The sequence below is a fragment of the Artibeus jamaicensis genome, unplaced genomic scaffold (assembly GCF_021234435.1).
Source record: "Artibeus jamaicensis isolate MK-2021 breed Jamaican fruit bat unplaced genomic scaffold, CSHL_Jam_final contig_65, whole genome shotgun sequence".
Lineage (NCBI taxonomy): Eukaryota > Metazoa > Chordata > Mammalia > Chiroptera > Phyllostomidae > Artibeus > Artibeus jamaicensis.
The window spans coordinates 3998576-4023994 of record NW_026521913.1 but is presented as its reverse complement, the minus strand read 5'-3'; the positions used below and the strand labels follow the sequence as shown (position 1 = coordinate 4023994).

The following is a 25419-nucleotide window of genomic DNA, read 5'->3' as shown; positions in this document are numbered from 1 at the left end:
TAACAAGTCATGTAACAAAAAGCTGTGTACTCACTGACTGATGTGAGCAAGTCTTTACATTTTGCTATAGTAGTTTCAAATCATTGTGTTTATCAATGAAATAAAACATTAAAGATAGAACATCTTTATCCCTGATACCATTCCCCCTCAGAGCTGTCATTGTACTTGCCTACACTATATTTCAGTGATTGAATGCTACTCTCCTCTTCCTGATAGGATCTATTCATGTCACACTCCTGCTGGGGTTAGGAGTCTGATGGCATCACTCCTCAGATGGAATGAGATGAGAACTGTGCCACATGGCTTGTGGATTTCTTTCCAGGCACTCTTGATGCCTTTCTCAGACTTCTCCTGCTATAGTAACTCCAGCCCTTCCAAGCACACTTGCATGTTTTCTGGGCCCTATGCACCTGGTATCTTTTACAGTTCCATGGGTGCCCTGAGTGCCTTTGCCTTTTCCATTGCCACTGCCTGCAACATGCCTCTTGCCTCCGCACCTCACTCTTACTCTCTACCTGTCCAGATGACTCCTACTCTACTATATGACTCTTAATGGCAGTTTGTTTTCATGTTTTCTAACCATCCTGAGAAGAACAAATCATTACCTCATCCTGGCTCCTATCCAGGGATATCCAACCTGTGGCCCCACACAAAATCCTAACTTTACTTAAAACATTATGACTACATGTCACAATGTATTTAATGTGTGGCCAAAACAACTCTCCTCCCAGTATGGCACAGAAACACCAAAAGGTTGGACACCTGTGTGTGTTTTATGTTATCTGTTACTTACTTAAGTACTGATCAGAGCCAAGACAGGTGAAAAATGAATGTAGTGGGCTCCAATGATATCCCCAGTGTATGGCTCTCATTGCACTGCTTCATTGAATTGAATATCTGTATTACTTGCCTCCTCTTCCATCCCACAAAGCACACTGCCATGTCTCTGAGGGAGAGAAGCTCTCTTTAATTTTGTACTCAAGTGTTCAACAGTGTAGGCCCAGTGTGGACCCTGGAGTTAGATGCCATCATTTCAAATCAGGGTTCATCACTTGAAAAACTAATTTCTCTAGGCCTCAGTTTTCTCACCTGTAAAATGGAAATGATAACAGTATCTACTCACAGGGTTATTGAGGGTATTCTATGAGGAAATGCTTGTGCAGCAATTAGAACAGTGTCTAGCAGAGTGAGAACTCCTTAAGTGTTAGCTACAGTTGTTGTAATAATTAGATAATAGAAGATAGGCAGAGGTGAATGGATGGCTGACATACCTTTATAATCCTGGTGCCTGTCCCCATTCTTGGCTAATTATAGCTGCTAGTTAGTGTTGGTTGAATTGAAATCTAATGAAATGCCTCCTTTAATATATAGCTAATTACAGTAATGAGAAACAGGTGATTTTGTATCGCACTGAATGTCAGACACTATTTTGCAAAGTAGTTCAGTAAATTTGGTAGATGATGTCTTCTCTCTCTACCTCCTCATAGTTAGCCTGACCTCTCTTCCTTATGAGTTTTCATTAACTGTCTTCACAGAAAAACTAATATTAAGTTGGTATCATATACCCTTCTTTGACAGAAACATAAGACTAAAAAGGAAAAAAAAAGGTAAAACAATTATGACTGAGTCATTTGCTTATTTGCTTTTCTGACTCTGAATGAATCTGCAGACCAGTTTTCACAGTACTTCTTTATATCTAAATACAGTGATATTTTCTATTACTTGGAAATTTGCTTTTTCATTTAGGCAAACCTGTTTGCTTAAGTATTCACCTGCAGTAAAATAGCCAGGCATAGCTTGATATTTTAATCTAAGATAAAATAATTATAAAGATTTCCTTTCAAAAGCTTGAAAAAAGAAATGTGACTCACATCTGAAGTTTCTAATGTACAGGAAGTAGAATGTGTTTCACTTTTTTGTGTGTAGGCACCTCGTTCAGAAGCTCTCACCATTCTCGGCTCTCTTGTCTGCTTTCCAAATACCTACCAGGAGATCCCTTTGCTGCAGTCAGTTCCAGAAGTTAGTGAAGTCACTACAGGAACTGAAGATATCAAGGTACATAATGCATTTGACTAAATCTCAAGTTTAGCATTTTATAATTATAGCTCTATGGTTATGTCTTCCATTATTACGTAGTAACCTAATTATGCCTGAAAGTTTTGCTATATTGTTTAAGTGTTTCAGTAGTTTTTTAGAAGACTGTTTTAGGGGAATTAAATGTATGAGATTCAGAGCATACTCCAGTTATAACTGTTAGGTTCTTCAGGTGTTCTTTATTAGACCTGTTAATGAGGCCTATGGTCATAATTATGTAGTAAACCATCCTTTATCATTATTTTCTTAGTTTAATTGTGCTGCATTAGTGCAATCAAATGAATTTAAAAGAAATAATTGAAATAAGCTAAATATTCTACTATATTGTGGCCTGATTAAATTATACAAATAATTTGAAATTCCAAATTATTCCTTGGATAATAAGTAAGCATTTGTTCTCTCCTACCCTGACTTTGGGGCAAAAAAGAAAGTGCTTTCCAAATCCCAAAATTGATCAACGTAAGCTATCTGTAGTACATAATTACAATAAATAATTCAGTGTACAGTATATAATCCAATTAAAGACAGTTCCCTACAAAGGAGTGCCCACATGACTGTCAGCTGATTTCTCCAAAGAGAACTTGCAAGCAAGAAGGGGCTGGAAAGAAGTGTTCAAAGTCATGAAAGGCAGAAACCTTTATCCAAGATTACTCTCTCCAGCAAAGTTATCATTTAGAATGAATAGAATGGCAGATAAAGTGCTTCCCAGATAAGGTCAAGTTAAAGGAGTTCATCATCAGCAAACCATTATTAGATGAAATGTTAAAGAGACTTAGGTAAGAAAAAGATGGTCAAAACTTTGAATAGTAAAATGACAATGAAGTCACAGTTATCAACAACTGAAGCTAAAAAAAACCCCAACAAACTAAGCAAACAACTAGAACAGGAACAGAATCACAGAAATGGAGATCACATGGAGGGTTATTAGCAGGGAGGGAGAGGCGGGAGAATGAGGGACAAGTACAGGGAATAAAAAGCATAAATGGTAGGTACAAAATAGACAGGGGAAAGTTAAGAATAGTATAGGAAATGTAGAAGCCAAAGAACTTACATGTACAACCCGTAGGCATGTACTGGGGTATGGAGGGTGGGGGGAAGGATGCTGGTGGGAGGGGGCTGCAGAGCGGAGGGGAGTAACAGTGGAGAAAAAAATGGGACAACTGTAATAGCATAATTAATAAAATATACTTAAAAATAAAGTAAAAGAAAACCAAGATTTTCCTATGTAGAAATCTCATTTCTTTGCTAGCTTTTTATTGTATACTCAGAAACTCTGCTCTGTGGGCTAGCATGATTGCTCAGAGGGCTATCCTCAAGCCTCCTTGTTTCCTTCCCTCAGGTTCTCCCTAATAGGAGCCTCTCCAGAGGTCCCTGCTCCTTCAGTAGTTCCCAACTGCCTGGAACACAGTCAGAACACATGGGAAACCAACTACTAAACAAAAGTTTTTATTTTACTTAATTTCTTTTTTTTAGCATTACCTCATAAATATTTTACTGAAGAATGCCACAGAGGAACCAAGCGAATGTGCAAGGTAAATGTTTAATAAAAGTAAACCATTTTACAACTATAAGATACACATTTATGTGTAAAACACGTTAATAAATACTTATTATTTTGCATTACCCTTACACACACTAAAAAGTATAACAAGTACTGTATCAGAAATTGTTTTACTTAATTTTTCCATTAGAAAGGTATTCTAATTTCTGCTATTATTCCTTCATTGAGTCATGATTTATTTAGAAACATATTTTTGGATTTCCAAACATATGGTTATTTCTATTTATCTTTTTACTACTGGTTGCATTGTTGGTCAGAAATACTGTTTGCCTGATAAATAGTCTTAGAAATTGTTGAGATTTTCTTTATGAACCTGTATGTAATCAGTTTTTGCAAATGTCTCATACATGCTTGAGAGAAACTGTCACACTATTCTTTAATTGTTGTGTGCTGTGTTCTAGGTGTGTCTATTTTATTAATTTTTAAAATTATGTCCTTTAAATATTCCATGTTCTTTTTAATTTTTTTATCACTTCATCATTTACTGAGAAAAAGACATTAAAATCTCCCACTGATACCTGTCCTTGTATATCCGTTCATTTTGTTTTATATATTTTGAAGCTATGTTATTAGCTGCAAAAAATTTAAAATTATATCTATAGTGAATTAAATCTTTTGTATTTATGTAATGACCCTCTTTACTCCTAAGGAAATTTTTTTAAATCTTAAAGACCACTCATCTGATATTGACCCAGCTATTTTTTAATAATATTTCTATCCTTATAAATTGAACCTCTATATAATCTTGTCTTTTTTTCAAAAAACTATACATACTTCATTTTATATGTTTATTCTGTCTGATCTTTATCTTCAAACTTAAGGGTTAATTCATTTACATTCATTGCAATTACTGATATATGTAGATATATGTCTTTCATCTTATATGCTGTTATTGGTCCTTCTCAATATTTCATTTTCTCCTTTCTCTTGCCTTCATTTTTTTCCTCTCCTTTTCTTTCTTCCTCCCTTTCTCCCTTCCTCCTATTCATCCTTTCTTCTTTCCTTTCTTTTTCTTTGAGATTATTTTTTCTACTTTCTTTTTTTTTTTAAGATTTTATTTATTTATCTTTAGAGGGGAAGGGAAGGAGAGAGGGAGAGAAACATCAGTGTATAGTTGCCTTTCATGCGTCCTCTGCTGGGAACCAGCCTGCAACCCAGGCATGTGCCCTGACTGGGAATCGAACTGCGATTGCCTGGTTTGCAGGCCCACGCTCAGTCCACTGAGCTACACCAACCAGGGTTTTTTTTTTCTACTTTCTATTTGTTATCTTTATTTTTTTTAGAAGTCATAGGCACTTTTTCAGTTCTTTTAGAGGTTACCTTAGAAATTTTACTATGCACATCAACCTTACTATTTCTGAAGTTAGTCTGTCTCCGCCCTCTTCCTGAACATTGCCAGTTCTTAAAACATCTAACTTGCTTCTACATCACGGCACCTGCTTCTTTCCTATCTCCCTCCTCTTCCTAACGTCTGAATGTTAGAGTCACTCAAGGCTTAGGGCTGGCCCTCTTCTCTCTCCATGACTTTCTAGGCACTCTTATTCATTCTAACCAGACTTTTAAGTGCCACCTGCCTGCCGGTGATCTGAGTTTATTTACCTAGTCACTTCTGTGAACCCCTGTGTATTCAGGCATATATATTAAAACTGCTTACTTGATATTTTAGCTTGGATGTCTTAATATATCCAAACTTAATACAACCATAATAGAACCAGTGAGTCTGCTGTCTCTTGGACTTCATCTTAGTAAATGACACCATCTAACTAGACTTTTAATCCAGAAGTTTAGGGAAAATCCTCGATTTTCCTTCTTTTATAGCCACCACATTCAGCACTTCAACAAGTTGTCGGTACTTTTTTCTTCAAACCCCTTTTCTTTAGTATAGAAAGTAATGTGTATGAGACAGTCTCTTTTAGTTGCATACAAAAAGAATCAGATTATGAAATTAAGGGCATGTAAGTATAGATAAGCAAGCATACTGAAATATGATCAAGATTTCAAAAAATTGAGACAATTTAGAAAATATAGGATAATTATGACTGATAATTTAGAAAAATAAGTTTTGTTCTATAAATTGGAGTGCTATGAGAAGGCATAGTAGCAAAGAGGAGACCGTGCTGGAAGACAGTGTGAAAGTGAAGGTAGTATTGCCGTTAACTAAAAAAAGAGTCTTGATACATAAAACTCATTTGGGATCACAAAGGACATACTTGGGATGCAGAGAATCTTAATTGGCAGGAATGCCTAGGCATGAGGAATAATTACGAGTATTGGAATTAGAAGATGCTAAATGGGGATGTTAAATGATAAATTTCAAAGAAAGAAAATAGCATGGAAGAGCTCTTATAAGCTTGTATGGCTTAAAACTCAAAGCAAGTGAAAGTAGTTTAGATTATAAAACCATTTTATGGGTCACAAATGTTCTCCATAGTGCAAACCTAGTAGTTAACAGAGTAATGCATGTATTCCTAGAAATGAAAGATCTTTGCTCTTAACATTATATTTAACAAATAGGTTAATGGGTTGTAAAAATATATGTATTTTATATACACACTCATTTACATACACACACGCACACAAAGAAAGTGGGGCTCTTAAAAAGGTAAAAGTGGATTTTTTTATATAATTCCAAGTTGTGTAGATTTTTGTGGGTTAAACAGCGTCTGGGTTAAACTGCAGGAAAATAAAGAGACTTTTTGAAAAGGTCTAGAATACATGAGAATGTAGAGTATATGCAAACTAACGATGCAAAGTACAGTTTCTAGATGAGAATAAGCATAGGAATTAGGCAAGAGAAGAGACAGGAACATCAAGGGTTAGAATCGTGTGGAACTCCTGAATAATGCTGGTTTGGGAGAAACAAAAAAAGACCTGGCACAGCTTTTAAACTGAGTCGAACTGCTTTACTGAATGAATTTTGGTAGAAGGTGACACACTCTTCAAAGGATTTTGTTTGTTCTGATGCACTTAGTCTATCCTTATTTAAAGAGGAAAGAATCCAGTGAAACATGGTGGTTTAAAAAACTCAATGATTTTAATTGTGGAATTACATTGAATACAAAGAAGTGTTCAATATGGAGAGCAAAGCAGTATGTCCAGTTTGAGTGGCTCTCAATGTGACCTCTTATTGCTAAGAACAACAGATACATTGTACAGCTTGGGTCTGTTTCCAAATACTGGTTGGAATCCCATTTTTGTTCTGAGAGTAAGTAGTTTTAGGAGCAAATATTTTAAATGTACATATAGGCTTTCAGGAAAAAAAACTAACAAGAATATGATTTTTTGATTATTGCAAAAGATAGTGGAGTGTATCAATTCCAAAGAGAGTTACCATTTAAAATTGATTTATAATTGAGAAAGGTAACTTGTAAAGGACTGTACAATTCAAAAACTATTTTCTTAACACATTGTTGAAAAGAAATAACAGTGAAACTTATTTTAAAAGTTGTATTCAAATATTCTTCACAACAAAATATAAGATTTGTCTTCTATTTGTGGTTGGTGTTATATATTTTATTGTAAGGAAAACAACGACAAATTCAACTTCTAGGTTTTTTTAGGATTCACATTTTTCTTCTTCAAAAATGTCTCAAAGTGGTAAAATGTAATAGAAAATTAGTTTCAGCAAAAATAAGTACTATGTGGGCTGTTACATTAACAGAAATCTACCATTTACTTAACTAAATATCAAATTACCAACCATTATCAATATTTCTATTTGTCCTGAAACTGGTCTGTTGAGGGTACTATCTTTGTTTCTCAAGAAGACATTCTGTTAGTGTAACTGTAATTTTTGCTACTTTAAAAAAATATTTTTATAATTTGAAAATACCAAGAAAATTTGGTACAGGAATTAAAAGATCAAATTTCATGAGACTCTTTCTCCTTTTTCTTTTTCAAAAGATGCATTGCCATTTGCTCCCTCGGAGTCTGGATATGTGAAGAGCTTGCACAGTGCACAAGGCATCCTCTGCTGAAAGAGGCCATCAATGTGATAGGTGTCACTTTGAAGGTATTACCAACTCATTATGTACATTGAACATTAAGCTATATTCTAGATTTTCAACCAGTTTTTGTTTGAATTAGCCCCATTTTTATTTTTCCCTATATTATTGAGATGTTTTTTTAATTCAAAAATTCTTTTCCTGAGAACCATATTGAATGATCTGTGAGGTTCTCAGGTCAGATCACCAATGGCTGCTTCCCACTAATGTCTGCAGCCCAGTCATCCATAGGCTGAGTGTTCTGTACCAAGTTCAGTGGCTAAATTGGGTTTTTCTGGTGGCTGGATAGCTCCAATGGCAAGCAGGACACTGTCACCAGCCTGTGGGAGAGATAAGAAAGTGAGAGTTTGTGCTCTGGTCTCTTAGGACCAAGAGAAACCTGATAGCCCTGGTTAGTGACCCTGAGTGTTCATGGTCCAGCTGGGCCTTGGGTATTCTCAGGACATCTTTTTTCCTTTGCTTTGGTAATGAAAAGAACTGCCATTTACTGGGCACTCACACTGGGCCAGATTCATGATAAAATTTCTAAATTCTTTTGTGAACCTTCATGACAGCTCTGTGAGGTAGATGTTACAATCCCTGTGTCATGCTAGAGAAAACAAGACCCAGACACATCAGCTCATGATCCCATGACCATGCAGGCATAAATAATGGAAGCAGTAGTGCTTACTGATCTGTGTGACATGAAAGACAAAACTCAACTTTTATTTGTCCTGTTAGGTCCCTTCTTAACCTATAGCTCAAATCCTACTGGGTCCTTTCCCGACTCCTTAGAAATGGTGATAATTAGCATTGCTGATAATACACTTCTGGAACCAGTGAGTCCCCAGCCCCTGAGGGTGTATAGAAGTTTTCAGTTGCAAACTTACTGTCTCATTTTACAGTGGAGGAACTGAAGTACAGGAGAGTTAAAGAACTTGTTCCAGGCTGTAGAGCCTGGCCAAGCCAAAGTTCAAATCCTAAACCGTCCATGTATCATCAACATTCAGGCTCTTGCCTACCCTTCTCTCTGGTCTGCTACAATAATCACAGCCATTGCAGCTGGTGCTGTGACAGTCATCACCAGGCCATTAACAAGGCCCTGTGCTACCCTTTGTGTTTTAGCCCACAGGGTAATGCCAGTGGTGTTAATCTGGTAACACTGGTGGTGTTAACACACCAGTGGTGTTTATCCCCTGCCTATGGCTCAGCATCTAGCCCTCTGGTTTAGCTGCTGTCTTCCTTGGCAGCCTGATTTCATAGCAGCCCTTCTCACCCACCCCTCTCCCTGACCAAACTCAATGCCCCCTGCTTCCTAAGTGTACCCTCTGACCACCTTTCTCTGCCACCCTGTCCTCTTCCTTTCTTCCTCCCTCATCAACACTTGGCATTGCTGGTTATGTATGTCATGAGAATTGGAAAAATGCTTGCTGCTGATCCCTGTGGAGAGGAATAGAAAATTGATCAAACCAAGATATCACTTAGGAGTGCTCCTACTGGCCTGAGCAAGGAGCTGGCTCCTTATTTTTGTCATTGTATTTAATCCTTAGAACTACCCTATGAGGGGAAGGATTATTGTCAAGTCTACTTCATGGATGAGGAAAATGAGCTTATTGGGAATGATAGAGCTTGCAAGGGTAAAACGCAAGACACTGGCCCCATGTCTGGGCTTTTTCACAACTGTGGTATGAAGGACACTCTCCCGTCTCCCAAAACCATGGAGAAATATTCACATTAAAGTGAAGAAAGTTGTATCTCAGTTGTATATCCATTGGTTGGCAAAAAAGTCCATTTAGTTTTTTCCGTAAAATAAAAGACATGTTTTTCATTTTCATCAGTAACTATTGATTTAGATAGTTTGAGTATGTCAGCTATATGCCACTATTGGCTTCTAGTGGGTGGATGCCAGGAGTGTTGCTAAACATCTTCCAATGCATAAGGCAGCCCCAACCACGGCAAAGAATTATTTGTTGGAAATGGCAATAGTACCAAGAAACTTGGCAAACCACTTTTGACACATTTGATCAGTCACAGCACTTTCTCCATACACTGGACAAATCTTTTCATGCATTTCAGTTGTGTTTTTACCTTTCTTGAAATAATAAAACATAATACACCAAAATGTTGAGTATCTTCTTTCATCTTAAGTATTAAAATGGCTACACAGAAATTTACTAGTTTTGATATGTTTTTTTAAATGCACACTGATGTGATGGCTTTCATAATACAATCTAACAAAATTATTTCAAATGAAGTTAAAGAAAACTAACTTCATTTGTGTAGAGCCTTTGTACACAAAAAAATTAAATGAACTTTTTGGCTAACCCAATATGTAGGTTCCAATTCACTTTTTAATTTCTTATCTTTCCAATTCTAAGATCTGTTTTTCAAATTTTGATTTTTCTGAAATATATAAATGTATTTTTAAGGTAATATGGTTCTCCCACCTTTACCCCTTTCCTGGAAAAGCTGTTAATAATTTGATAGTATCTTAAAATGAAGGCAATGTACAAATTTATATATGTATATATGTAGCCTGCTACCTTATTCTTCTGTGTAGTATAGAAGAGAGATTGAAGTTGATAACAAGAAGAAGGATTCAAAGGCTTATTCTTCTCTCTGTATTTATACAGATTTTCAGAAATTTATCTAATTTTTCTGTAATTATAAGGAAAAACATAAAGCACCAGAAAAAAATGTACCTGCCATGTATTGAGCCCTTACTCTGTCCTGGGTGTCCCACCACAGTGCATGGACTGCCTCATTGAATCCCCCACCCCAGTACATTCTAGTATTCTATCCATTTTAGAAATAAAAGAGAAGATGAAAAAGGAAATCCAAGGAACCATTTTCGCTCCAGCTTGAATGAAATAGAGTTTAAAAATATATATATATAAAAGATCAATGAAACCAAAAGTAGGTTTTTTGAAAAGATAAATAAGATTGACAAATCTTTAATCAGACTCATCAAGAAAAAAGAAGATCCAAATAAATTAAATGAATAATGAAATAGAAGTAACAACTGACACCACAGAAATTTGAAAGAAAATATTACCAACACCCATATGCCAACAAATTGGACAATCTGAATATAATATGAATAAATTCCTAGAAACATACTGTCTTCCAAAACTCAGCCAGGATGAATCAGAAAGTCTGAATAGACTGAACACAACTAATGAAATCAAAGCAGTAATAGAAAAAATTCCCAACAATCAAAAGTCCTGGACCAGATGGCTTCACAGGTGTATTTTACCAAACATTCAAAGGAAAACTAACACCTATCCTTTCAAACTGTTCCAAACACATCAACAGGAGGGAAGACTCCTAAGCTTATTTTATGAGGTCAACATTATCCTGACTCCAAAACCAGATAAAGACACTACAAAGAAAGAAAATTATAGGTCAATCTCCCTCAGGAACATAAGTGCAAAAATACTCAACAAAATATTGTAAACTGGATCCAGCAATACATTAAAAAATATCGTACACTTAGACCAAGTTGGATTTAATCCAAGGACGCAAGGTTGGTACAATATCTGCAAATCAATAAACATGAAACACACATAAACAAATTGACAGATAAAACTCATATTATCATCCATAAGTTCAGAAAAAGCATTTGATAACATCCAGCGCCCAATTGTCATTAAAAACTTTCTGCAAAGTGGGAATAGAGGGAGCACACCTCAATGCAGTGAAGGCCACATATGACAGAGCCACAGCAAAAATCATACAAAAAATGTTTTTCTTAAGCTTGGGGATAAGACAGGGATGTCTGCTTTCTCCACTCGTATTCAAACTAGTCCTGGAAGTCATAACCATAGCAATCAGACAAGAAGAAGAAATAAAGGCATCTAAATAGGATTGAAGAAATTAAAACTTTCACTATACAGAACACATGAAACTGTATGTAGAAAACCCTAAAAATTCCACCAAAAAACTATCTGAACTGATAAATGAATTCAGTAAAGTAGCAGGATATAAAGTAAATATCCAGAAATGTGATTGCAATTTTATATACCCATAATGAACTATATCAGAAAGAGAAACTACAGTTGCATCAAAAAGTAAAATATCTAGGAATAAACTTAACCAAATATGTAAAATACCTGTACTTGGAAATTTATAAGATACTAAAGAAAGAAATTGAAGAAGATACAAATAAGTGGAAGTAAATTATGTGTTTATGGATAGGAATAATTAACAATAAGCTGATTGGAGTTAAGATGGAGGCATAGGTAGAAACACTTCACTTCCTCACACAACCAAAAGAAGGAAAATAAAGAACAACCAGAACTGCCAGAAAAACATTTGCATAGAAGTCCAATAACCGAGGAGTTGAAAAAACACTCAACCATAGTGTTGCAGGGGCAAGAGAGAATGCGGCTGATGGCCCACACTGATGATCTCAGTCATGCACAAACAGCCTGGGAGAAAGCAGGGGATCAAGATGGACTGCTAACCCTGGGTTTCAGCACAGGAAACTAAAGACTCAAAACCACAGGCTTTGGAAAAGATCTGTGAGGACTATGGCAGCTGGAGAACCACCCAGCATCACAGAACAGTATATTGAAGAGACTCATGAGGTCCAAAAACACGCATAAACCTACCCGCCTGCAAATCAGCACCTTAAGAACACATACCATTTGTTGAAAGCAAGGAAAGTGTGACAAGAGCAGAGCAAGCAGCATTGTTCCTCCTCTGACCCCACCCTCACAGATAGCACCACAACAAAGCAAAGAGGGTTACCCTGCCCTGGGGAATACCTAAGACTCCACCCCTTACACATAACATAACAGATGCACTGAGACAAATGGCCCGAATGAAAGAAAAGATCAAAACTCTAGAGAAAGAACTAAGCGACAAGGAGATAGCCAACCTACCTGATGCAGAGTTCAAAACACTGGTAATCAGGATGCTCACAGAATTGATTGAGCTTGGTCTCAAAATGAAGAAAGAAAGGAAGGCTAAGCAAAGTGAAACAACAGAAAATACACAGGGAAGCAAAAGTGAAGGGAAAGAAACCGGGACTCAGATCAGTGATTTGGGGCAAAAGCAAAAATAAGCATCCAACTGGAACAGAATGAAGAAACAAGAATTCAAGAAAATGAGGAGAGTCTTAGGAACCTTTGGGACAACTTTAAATGTTCCCACATCCGAATCATGAGAGTATCAGAAGGAGAAAAGGAAGAGCAAGAAATGGAAAATTTATTTGAACAATGAAGGAAAACTTCCCCAATCTGGCAAAGGAAATAGACTTCCAGGAAGCCCAGAGAGTCCCAAAGGAATTGGACCCAAGGAGGAGCACACCAAGGCACATCATAATTAAGTTATGTAAGATTAAAGATAAGGAAAGAATTTTAAAAGCATCAAGAAGAAAGGAGATAGTCACCTATAAAGAAATTCCCATAAGGCTATCAACTAATTTCTGAAAAGAAACATTACAGGCAAGAAGGTGCTAGAAGTATTCAAAGTCATGAAAGGCAAGAACCTGCGTCCAAGATTACTCTGTCCAGCAAAGCTATCATTTAGAATGGAAGGGCAGATAAAGTGCTTCCCAGATAAGGTCAAGTTAAAGGAGTTCACCACCACCAAGCCCTTATTATATGAAATGTTAAAAGGTCTTATCTAAGAAATAGAAGATCAAAAGCTATGAATAGTAAAAAAAAGACAACAAACCCACAACTATCAACAACTGAACCTAAAAAGCAAAAACAAGAACTAAGCAAACAACTAGAACAGGAACAGATTCACAGAAATGGAGATCACATGGAAGGTTATCAGTGGGGAGAGAGAGGGGGACAATGGGGGGAAACAGTACAGGGAATAGGAAGCATAATTAGTAGACACAAAACAGGGGGAAGTTAAGAATAGTGTAGGAAATGGAGAAGCCAAAGAACTTATATGTACAACCCATGGACATGAACTGTGTGGGGGGGTGGCAGGTGCTGGAGGGTGAGGGGGATGATACAGGGAGGAGGGAGATAAAGAGGAAAAAATGGGGCAGCTGTAATAATATAATCAATAAAGTATGTAAGACTGGAAACCATTAGAAATCTGAGAAGAAAACATAGGAAGAAAAATCCGACATTTCTTATAGCAATATTTTTTCTGATATATCTCCTCAGGCAAGGGAAACAAAAGAGAAAATAAACACATGGGACCACATCAAACTAAAGTTTTTGCACAGGAAAGGAAACCATCTATGAAATGAAGACAGCACAGTGACTGGGAGAACACATTCGCCAATGATATATCTGATAAGGTGTTAATATCCAAAATACATGAAGAATTATACAACTCAACACACACACACACACACACACACACACACACACACACACACACAAAGAAATAATTCAATTAAAAGACTGGGCAAAGGACCTGAATAGACATTTCTCCAAAGAGGACATACAAATGTCCAATAAACACGAACAGGTTCTTAGCATCACTAATCATCAGAAAAATACAAATTAAAACCATGAGATATAACTGCACACCTATCAGAATGGGTGTCATCAATAAATCAACAAACAAGCACTGGGGAGGATGTGGAGAAAAGGGAACGCTTTTGCACTTTCGATGGGAATACAAATGGGTGCAATCACTGTGGATAACAGTATTGAGTTTTGTCAAGAAATTAAAAATGGAATTGCGTTGTGACCCCATGATTCAGCTTCTGGGAATATATGTGAAGAAACCTGAAACACTGATTTGAAAGAATATATGCATACCTATGTTCATTGCAGTATTATTTACAATAGTCAAGATGTAGAAGCAGTCCAAGTCCCATCAGTAGATGATTGGATACAAAAGCTGTGATGCATTTACACAATAGAATACTACTTGGCTGTAATAAAGAAGGAAATTTTACCTTTTGCAATAGTATATATGGAGCTGGAGTATATTATGCTAAGTGAAATAAGCCAGTTGGAGAAAGATGAATACCATATGATTTCACTGATATATGGAATCTAATTAACAAAGTAAACAAAATAGAAACAGACTTACAGATACAGAGAAGAAACTAAGGTTGGCCAGATGGGAGGGGGTTTGGGGAGCTGGATAAAAATTATGAAGGAATTAAGCATAAAAAAAATCTCATAGACACAGACAACTGTATGGTGATTACCAGAGGGAAAAGGGGGTGGGGGAAGTAGAAGAGGGTAAAAGGGGATGAATGGTGACAGAAGGAGACTTCACTTTGGGTGGTGAACTCACAGTACAATATACAGATGAAGTATTATTGCATTGTACACATAAAGCCTATATAATTTTATTAACTGATGTCAATCTAATAAAGTCAATAAAAATTATTTTAAAGAGAAGCTATAAAATGAAATCAGAGGCCCAGGATTAGCCAAATCAGTCTCCTGATAACTATTATGAATAACAGAGGAAAACTGGATGGAAGTCCTGTTCCCTGTGACACCTCCCACCCTTCCTTCTTTCCTCCCTCCTTCCCTCCCTCCATCTCTTCTTCTCTCCCACTTTCCGTCTGATGTCTGTGTCCCCATGCCAGATGGAATTTTACCAAAGGAGGTAACACATAAACCTAAAGGAACCAAAACTAAAAGGGAAAGAGTCACTATTAGGAATAAGGGTATAGCAACCACTCAGGGAGGCTCAGGGCTCTGCCAGGAGGGGGAGGAATTGAGGGAGTGGGGAGGAAAAACAGGAGGCCCAGCAAGGACTGGGACCTGCCATAGAGGCAACAGGGAGCATGAGCCCTAGAAGGCCTTTCTGCCTTATGGGCTCCACATAGCTCTGGAGCTCCAGGCACTGCTTTGTTGTAACCATAGCCTTTGGGAATACCTGATGAAGTTGCCCTGGATATTAAGGGCACAGGTCAGGGAAGGCTAGGGAAATGCTCTCCAAAGAGTAAATCAGCCTACGGCCACAGCAAAAAATGAGAACAGTGTATTACACAGCCAGTCAGAAAATTTCATTCGGCTAGTTGTTTCTGATGAGGTGGCCTGTGGGGGTAGGGCTAGATGGAGGCTTCTAAGCCAGGGCTATATTTACAGAGTTATATGTTCCATCTAGGACCTGTGGTGAGGGCACTAGAGTGACAATGTTGGCTCAGGCACAGGTAAGCTGCCTGATCCTGCCTCTGGGGCAGCTCAAGTGAGAAGAGGCCTGACCCAAGCCCCCTACCCTCAGCCCCACCTGTTGTTTCTTTTACCCCATCTCAGAAGACACCATTGATTTTCTGCCTGTCCTTATCCCTCACTGTTTCTAGTCACACAGTCCTTAATGACCTTCACCCAGTCACACATCTCCCCTGGGGCCATACATCACATAGCTGGCTTACTCTGCTCTGAGCCTCCTGCTCCAGCATCTTCATGGCCCTAGTCTCAACTCCACAAATCTGCCCATACTGTTGCCAGAGAGATCAGTCTACAAATAGGCCTTACAACGTGACCCAGAGACTAGAGTATTGGGCATGGCCCTGGGGGGGGGGGGCATACATAAATGGATACCTGCCTGTTTGGATCCATTGGATCCAAATGGATCTCTAAAACTGTCAGTTTCTTCAGAGTAGAAACTGTATCCGCCCTCCTCATATTGTGTCCTATGCTTTTAATTCAGTGCTAGCACATTGTCAGTACTCTGAGTATGTACTAGGTAAGCGAGTGAGTGATTTACTTCGTCCTAACAATTCCCCATAGCACTCGGTGAGTCAGTTATACCACCTCATTTGCAGCCCTCAGTGCCTGTACCCTGTTGTCCACTGCCTGAAAGAAACACTCTCTGCATTCTTCCAAGCTTGGCTCAACTCTTCCTCCACAATGCCTTCTCTGCCCCCCTTCTCATGCCTCATCCCTCTCTGCCAATAGCCCTTTTGTCTGCCGCAGTTCTCCTTTCATCATTATCTCCTTGTCTTTTTTTCAGCTTCTAGGTAGAAGAGCCATAACATTCTTGTTCTACCTCATGACCCTCTGTTTCACAGGAGAAACACACCCACTGCCCATTCATTCTTCCATTCCCTCCATCTTTCATCTTTACTGCAAACACACCATGCATTTCCTTTCAGAGGGCTGTATTAAGCATTAGGAATACAATGATGAAAAAAGATGCAGGAAAATAAGCACGAAAGAACAAGCAGACAAACACAACTGATCAATTCTGACAGGCGTTAATACCATAAACTATAATGGGAAGAGGATGAAACTGAAGAGCTAGATGAGGTGGGCCACTACTTCTTTGGATGGGTGTGATGGCCGTGTGGAGAAAGTGACATTTAATGCTATGAACTAAAAGATGTGGCTGCATCCACCAAATGCAGACAGGGAGAATGAATGCCCCAGTCAAACATGGAGCAGTTGTTTCTGTCCCTGGGGCAGAAACAAACCGGAGTGTTGAAGGAATGAAAAGAAGCCCATGAGAATCAGGATAGCTGAGGCCTGGATGAGGCTGTGAAGAGCCCCTGAGTGCATATGCTCTCATCCTGGTTCACCTTACCTCTGTCAGGAAGGGGTAGTCAGTAAATTTTTATTCTGTAGAATTAATTCAGTAAAACTAATCATCTTGTTCCTTCTCCTCTGCATTAATCACTGAGATGCTAAATGATAGATTTTCTGTGTTGTTTTGTAGTCCCCAGATCAGTTGGTGTCTGCTTCGTATAACTAAGCTACATATCCAGAGGTTTCCCTAGACAGAAACACAGAATCAGTGACAAACCTTTCTGCTGTAGAAAATGAGGTGTGGATAGCCATGTAGCCACAGGTCTGGCCAGAGTGCTCTCCTCCCCTATATGTACCCTCAGCCTTTGGTCCTCACAGTTGCTTTCCTTTTGACATACCTCTCAGAAGAACCTTAGACACATGAAGAATCACAAAATATACTCCAAGTAATTGAATACACTATAGCTCATGTGTCATGTTCTCATAACCTCAAATTTTTCACATTTTTAATGTTACACATGTGAATTAAAGTTTAATTTCATAGGATAGAAAGTCATTTGATCAATCCATTTTTCCATATGTAAAATGAAGATAACATCTACTTTAAAGAGCTGTTAGTGAAGATTTTTCAATGCTAAAATGAGTAAAAGTCTCTAAAAGATTTAACACACAGTGGATACCTAATAATGTACTGATTTTTAATTTCCTCATAGTCAAAACTATGATTTATGTGATCTGAATAAGATCACATTAGAAAAACCTTTTGAAATGATGGTTTTAATTTCCAAATGATTAAGTGATAGCTACTTTTTTCTACAGAATATGATGTAAATTAGTACAGCTAGTCTAAAATAAGAATTAGTTCTAGAATGACGATCATGTATAAACTGTCTGGTAATAAGATATATTTTTCACAAACTTAATGCAAAACAAGGAAATTTGTTTTTAAAAGAAGCTTGAAAGAAATGACTTTTGTTCTTCCTTAGAAATAATGTACAGTTAGGTTATTTAGTTCAGGGTTTTTTTTAAATATGTTTTATTTAGGTTATTTAGTTCGGGCGGGGTTTAATATGTTTTTTGTTGTTTTGTTTTGTTTTTTATTGATTATGCCATTACATTTGTTCTATTTCCCCCCTCCGTTCCCCCCCACCCTGCACACCCCTCTCCCACCATTCCCCCCCTTTAGTTCATGAACACGTCTCAAGTTCTTTAGATTCTGTATTTCCCCTACTATTCTTACCCTCCCCCTATCTATTTTCTATCTACTGTCTATGCTACTTATTTTCAGTACCTTCTCCCCCCTTCTCCTTCTCCCACTCCTCTGCTGCTAATCCTCCACGTGATCTTCATTTCTATGGTTCACTCCTGATATAGCTGTCCTCTTAGTTTACTTTTGTTTTAGGTGTAGTTGTTGATAACTGAGTTTGCTGTCCTTTCACTGTTCCTCTTTTTTATCTTCTTTTTCTTAGGTAAGTCCCTTTAACATTTCATATAATAAGTACTTGGTGATGATGAACTCCTTGAATTTGACCTTATTTGAGAAGCACTTTATCTGCCCTTCCATTCTAAATGAAAGCTTTGCTGGACGGAGCAATCTTGGATGTAGGTCTTTGCCTTTCATGACTTCGAATACTTCTTTCCAGCCCCTTCCTGCCTGTAAGGTCTCTTGAGAAATCTGCTGACAGTCTGATGGGAACTCCTTTGTAGGTGACTGTCCCCTTAGCTCTTGCTGCTTCTAGGATTCTCTCCTTCCTTTTCATCTTGGCTAATGTAATTATGATGTGCCTTGGTGTGTTCCTTCTTGGGTCCAACTTCTTTGGGACTCTCTGAGCTTCCTGGATTTCCTGGAAGTCTACTTCCTATGCCAGAACGAGGAAGTTCTCTTTTATTATTTGTTCAAATAAGGTTTCCACTCATGACTGTTCCTCTTCCCCTTCTGGTAACCCTATAATTCGAATGTTGGAACGTTCAAAGATGCCCTGGAGGTTCCTAAGCCTCTCCTCATTTTTTTGAATTCTTGTTTCTTTATTCTCTTCTGTTTGGTCATTTTTTCCTTCCTTCTGGTCTACTCCCTTGATTTGAGTCCCAGTTTCCTTTCCATTACTGTTGGTTTCCTGTGCATTACCATTCATTTCAATCAGTTTAGCTTTCATATGTTCCTCTAATTTGTGACTAAAATCAACCAGTTCTGTGAGCATCCTGATCACCAGTGTTTTGAACTGTGCATCTGAAAGTTTGCCTATTTTTTCATCACTTAGATTTATCAGCTCTGGGGCTCTGAGTTGCTCTTGAGCCATGTTTTTATCTGTTCGTGCCCATTAAGTATGAGGAGCGGAGCCTTAGTTGTTTACCAGGGTGGGGCCACCCAGGTCACTGGTTTGTGATGCTGTATGTGGGGGCAGGGTCAGAGAGGGAGCAGTGGCGGTCCTCTCTGCTGGCCTAGTCCGTCCCACCGCTTGCGCCCCGCCTGTTTATCTGAGCCGAAATGTGAGAGCCTGCTGCCCTGCGCCTCGCAATCTCAATGCTGGCCTCTTCACTGGTTTATCTGCATGCAAATGCTCGACCGACCACAGACAGCCAGCCTTGCCTCTTTCCTGTGTCCGCCCATAGCTAGCCCACACTGCACCTGGGATCCTTGCCTTCGGCTGCTTGCGCACCACCCTGGTCAGGGATCTTTTTTGCCAACCCACTCCGCTGCTGGCTTCGCTCCTCTTACTGGTTTAGCTGAGCATTTCATTATCTTTGGACTCCATGTTGTCGATTTTCTGTGTGGTTTGGTTGTATTTATTGTTGTTAAAACTTTATTGTTTTTAGATTTGGTTGTGCACGGATGCAAGGTGTTTCCACCTACGCATCCATCTTGGCGGAAGTCCTCTTAATATGTTTTATTGATTGAGCTACTACAGTTGTCCCATTTCTTTCTCCCCTTTATTCCCCTCTGGCCTATACTCTCACCTCCCACCATCACTCCCCCACCTTAGTTCATGTCCATGTATCATACATACAAATTCTTGGCTTCTCCACTTCCCATACTGTTCTTAATCTCCCCCTGTCTATTTTGTAGCTACCATTTATCCTTCATCTTGCCTGTACCTTTTCTTTTCCTCTATTCTTCCCCCTCCCCCATTCCTCTGATGTGCAAGGGTTCTTCATATGATCTCTATTTCTGTGAATCCGTTCCTATTCTGGTTGTTTGTTCAGTTCATTTTTGGTTTTGGCTTTTTTTTTTAGGTTCAGTTGTTAATAGCTGTGACTTTGTTGTCACTGTACTGTTCATAGTTTTTTATCTTTTTCTTAGATAGGTCTGTGTAACACACAGGTGGTAAACACAAGGCCCGCGACCAAATCCCACTCTCCACCTTGTATCTGGCATGGAACCTTGTTTCTATCTGGCAGCAATGCCGAGCTCCTTTCCCTAGTTAAGGACTAGTCGAAACCATGGGGCTGATGTGACCCCCAGTGAAAATGAGTTTGACACCCCTGCTCTGATACTTCATATAATAAGGGCTTGGTGATGATGAACTCTTTTAACTTGACCTTGTCTGGGAAGTACTTTATCTGCCCTTTCATTCTAAATGAAACCTTTGCTGGATAGAGTAATCTTGGATGTAGGTCCTTTTCTTTCATGACTTTAAATATGTCTTTCCCGCCCCTTCTTGCCTATAAGGTTTCTTTGGAGAAATCAGATAATACTCTTATGGGAACTCTTTTGAAGATAACTGTCTCCTTTTCTCGCTGCTTTGTCTTTAATCTTGGCCAATGTAATTATGATGTGCCTTGGTTTGTGCTTCTTTGGGACTCTCTGAGCTTCCTGGACTTCCTAGAAGTCTATTTCCTTTACCAGATCAAGGAAGTTGTCCTTCATTTTGTTTTCAAATAAGTTTTTCATTTCTTATTCTTCCTCTTCTCCTTCTGGCACCCCTATGATTCAGGTGTTGGAAAGTTTAAAGTTGTCCCAGAGGTTACTAAGACTCCTCATTTTTTAAAATTCTTGTTTCTTCATTCTGTACTGGTTAAATGTTAGTTTCTTCCTTCTGCTCTAAACTGTTGATTTGAGTCCTGGTTTCTGTCCCATCACTGTTGGATCCCTGTACATCTTCCTTTATTTCACTTTTCATAGCCTTCAATTTTCTCTCTATTTTGCATCTTTACACAGTCATTTCTGTGAGCATCCTCATTACCAGTGTTTTGAACTTTGCATCTGATAGGTTGTCTGTCTCCTCATTGCTTAGTTGTATTTTTTCTGGAGCTTTGATTTGTTCTTTCATTTGGGCCATTTCTGGGGGGGGCGGGCAGGTCTCAATATGCCTGTTACATAGTAAGGGGCGGAGCCTTAGGTATTTGCCAGGGCATGGCAACCCATAGCTGCGTCATGGCACTGTGTATGTGGGCAATGTCCTGTAGGGAACAGTGCCTCTTGCTTAGCTCTCCACTGGCTTTCAGTTACTTCCTCCAGTACCCACAAGCAAATTGGGCTTTTCTGGTGCAGATTCCCAGGTGGGTGGTTTTGTGTATGTTCTAGGACCCTGTGAGTCTCTCCAGTGAACTATCCTGTGAGGCTGGGGATCTCTCCTGCTGCCTCAACCCCTACAGATTTTTTCAGTCAGACCTTTTGAGGCTTTATTTCCCTGTGCTGGGACCCTGGGTTGTGTGGTCTTCCTAGCTCCCCAGTTGTTCCTTCCCATTTCTCCACATGTAAATGTGGGACTGCCTGGTCTGCCAGCCACCACCTCTTCCAGTCCACCTCACCTGCCCTGGTCCTCCAGTTGCTATCCTGCTGCAAGTCCTCTCCACCTGGCTGCCTGTCTCCACCCCTCCTACCAGTCTGAATGAATGTTTCTTCTTTAACTCCTTGATTGTCAGACTTCCATACAGTTTGATTTTCTGGCAGTTCTTATTATTTTTTGTTTTGAAATTTGTTGTTGTCCTTCTGTCGGTTATGCAAGGAGGCAAAGTGTGTCTGCCTTCACCTCCATCTTGGCCAGACGTCCGTACTACTTTCTAGTTGGGGTTTTGTTTTCTTTCATAGTTTCCTAACAAAATCGTGGCTCAGGCAGCTTGTGATGTTCTTCAGTTACTGGTTTCCTACTGGGAGAAGCTTCAGATGTTTGAAACCTGTCTGCCTCTGAAAATTGCAGAAGTAAGTCTCTTTACTCCAATGGTAAGGTATAAGCCTTTTATTTTTTTATTTGATATTTCATTAACTATAAATAAATAACTGTTAGAGAACTGACGGTTAAATTGCCATATGAGTCGTTCATTTTCAAGTTGAGTTGCACTGGTTCTCAGCTATGATTTCAGGCACTATGTAATGAAGCTACCAGTTCCAGGGCAGGGTCTTCCACTTGGACAGTTTTAAAGGCAGACTGGACCACAACAAAGAGACCTTTTATAGATTGAACTTCATTCATCCAGAGTAATTTAGATGGTGCCAACAAGGAGTAGGCAGCTGGTTATGAGGCCCTCAGTGTGTTTGGTGGGGTGCGTTGGGAAGAAAGTGGGGACTGTTGTGTAAAACAGGAGTCTTTCCCAGACTGACAGCCTGGACCATGCTTTGCCATAGCATGATTACCCAGTGGTAATGAAATTACTGCTATAATACCCTCTGTGAGGGTAATTGGTGGAGGAGCAGGACAGAAAGAAAAATCATCTCAGCAATAATGTTCTGGAGGTTGATTACATTTGGGGTTGCTTGCTTGTGCAGAAGCAGGTACCCTCACCCCTCTAGGGGCCTGGTATTAAAGCACATTTGTTTCTGCCAGTTTTTATAGCTGTACTTATACAGTGGTAACTCTTCAAGGAAATTTGGTTTGTCTCCCATGAGGTATCCCAGGGAGAGAGAAGATAGTGATTTATTTTCTCAGCTCTAGACAGATTTCACCATTGAGATCACTTTATTCTCTCTACTACATCAAAAATCATAAGTGATTTTTCCCCTTGACTTAGAGTGAGATAGAACTTCTGACATAGGAGTGTAAGGTACTGCAAAATGTGGAGTTGGGTTATAGGACAACTATATAATTTATCATCTAAACAGAATAATACCTTTGAGTATAAAAGGGATGCTAGAGCACTTGGATAACAGGTGTAGACCTGGGGTAATGTATCATAAAGCTAAATGGAAGCATTTTCATAATTATTTTTTCAAAGTATTTTTTTATTTCCTAATGAACAGTATGGAAATTGAAGCTAGAAATTGTATGACCCTAAATAGAAATAGTTGTCTCTGGGGTCCCCAGTTTTGCCACATATAGTGGAGTGGAAGCCATGTGGAAATTTTTATCATGTAGCTTCCAAAATTAATACTATGGTCTATTTGATTGGGGATTTGTCTTTTATACAGATCCTTGTGGCCACAATTGCTTTTCTTTTACCAAGTGCAGAGTACTCCTCAGTGGAAACAGATAAGAAGGTAGGTGGCACATTGGCTAAGTATTCCCTAGAAATTGTTTCTTGAATATGTAAAGCAGAATGATAAATAATATTACATGCAGGGATATCTTCACAGGGGTATCCATCCTGTGGCTAATAGATTGCTTGTAGCCCAGGATGGCTATGAATGTGGCCCAACACGAAATTGTAAATTGACTTGGGACATGAGATTTTTTTTGTGATTATATCTTGCAGTGATTTAATGTGTTGCCCAAGACAACTCTTCTTCTATTGTGATCCAGGAATGCCAAAAGGTTGGACACCCCTGTATAATATCCCTTTCTGCTGATGATCCTGTGAAAACCTTGTTCATTCACTTACTCCTTTTTCACTCGTGTCCATTGAATAGTTGCTATTATGCATGGACAATTCTGTTGTTTGTTAAATACCTTTAACAAAGTTTAAAAGACTGCAGAATAAGGTAATGGTCCTGTTTCCTTTTCCAGTTTATTGTGTCCTTGATACTCTGCCTCTTGGACTGGTGCATGGCTTTGCCAACAAATGTACTTCTCCACCCAGTGTCTGTGGTGGCCCTGGAGGAACAGCACTCATCCAGAGCCCCTTTGCTGGACTATATCTACAGGGTGAGTCTCCAGCCGGGCCTAAAAGGCATATAGTATGGACTTAAGCATCAGAGAATTACAAAAATATGTTTTATTCACTTACTTATTTATCTGTGCCCTTTCTAAAAGGATTTATAGGGGAATTAAAAGTAATGAATAACTTTGGGGGGAAAAACAGAATGGGTATAATTGTTGAGAAGTGGGGATTACCATGTGAATGATGCATTTTTATATGATGTGTCATCTTTAAACAACTGCGGTTTGATCAGAATCCCCCAGTTTTCATGGAACGTGGTTCAAATCTACTTAATTTTAAAAAGAACTGTTGAGAGCCCTGGCTGGTGTAGCTCAGTGGGTTGAGCACGGGCCTGCGACCCAGACAATCGCGGTTTGATTCCCAGTCAGGGCACATGCCAGGGTTGCAGGCAGGTTTCCTGCAGGCCAGTTCCCAGCAGGGGACGCACGAAAGGCAACCATACATTGATGTTTCTCTCCCTCTCTCCTTCCCTTCCCCTCTAAAGATAAATAAATAAAATCTTAAAAAAAAAAAAAAAAGAACTGTTGGTACTTTAGAAATGTCTAGTTTGACAAAATCTGTTTTTCAAAGGAAGAAAAAAGTATGGTAGTCCTAGTGATCTCTTTGCTTTAAAAGACCTTAAGAAATAAATTAATGAAATATATCACACCAAAATAATTAGCCTCATTTTATAGTACTTAAAATATTTGAAGTCACTCCATATTAATGACTAGGTTTGGTGTTTGCTCTGGATCATTTATACTATTCTTCTGTATGGGCCCTACAGTCTGTCCTATGAGGGCTTCATTTATTTATTTAGCATTGGGTATCCATTGAATAATTACTATTATGTAGGGACAATTCTATTGTTTATTTGTTTAGTAACAAACTTTTTAAAATTTTAATTGTTTTCAAGTACAGTTTTCTCTCCATCCCAGCCTACCCCCAGCCCTCCCCGCCTCCTTCCACCACCACCTGTTATTGTCCATGTGTCCTTTATACTAGTAACAAACTTTTAATAATAGTTTTTTTTTTAAAATATTTGAAGTCATTAAGTGATTACTTTATTCTTATTTTAAAATTTACTAAATTAAAAAAAATACCACTTGACCTTGGTTGAAATTCTTCTAAAAAGTGTTGTGTATTTTTAAATGGATTCTTTACTGGTCAGAGATTTAAACTATATCAGGATCAATTACATAAAAGATCTCTTAAAATTGCTTTACAAAAGTCACCTCATAGTTAACATGATTCACACATTTATTGAATAACTTTTTATGTATTTTTAAAGGAAACTTTTGATTGAAGTATAAATGCATTTAGAAAATTGCAGCAGTCATAAGAGAGAGCTTGATGAATT

At 38.5% G+C, this 25419-nt stretch overlaps 1 protein-coding gene across 2 annotated transcripts in view; it reads left to right on the top strand.

The window, feature by feature from the left end:
• RALGAPA2 (Ral GTPase activating protein catalytic subunit alpha 2) overlaps nucleotides 1–25419 on the top strand; it is a 431148-nt gene that overhangs the window by 253151 nt on the left and 152578 nt on the right. For both annotated transcript variants that reach the window (XR_008392593.1, XM_053670940.1), the window contains 6 exons: nucleotides 1927–2055; nucleotides 3568–3626; nucleotides 7559–7667; nucleotides 22078–22188; nucleotides 23392–23460; nucleotides 23927–24064. Coding sequence is in view for 1 of the 2 variants with exons in the window: in XM_053670940.1 (XP_053526915.1) it covers nucleotides 1927–2055; nucleotides 3568–3626; nucleotides 7559–7667; nucleotides 22078–22188; nucleotides 23392–23460; nucleotides 23927–24064 (615 nt within the window). In the remaining variant the exon portion in view is untranslated. The remainder of the gene's footprint in view (nucleotides 1–1926; nucleotides 2056–3567; nucleotides 3627–7558; nucleotides 7668–22077; nucleotides 22189–23391; nucleotides 23461–23926; nucleotides 24065–25419) is intronic.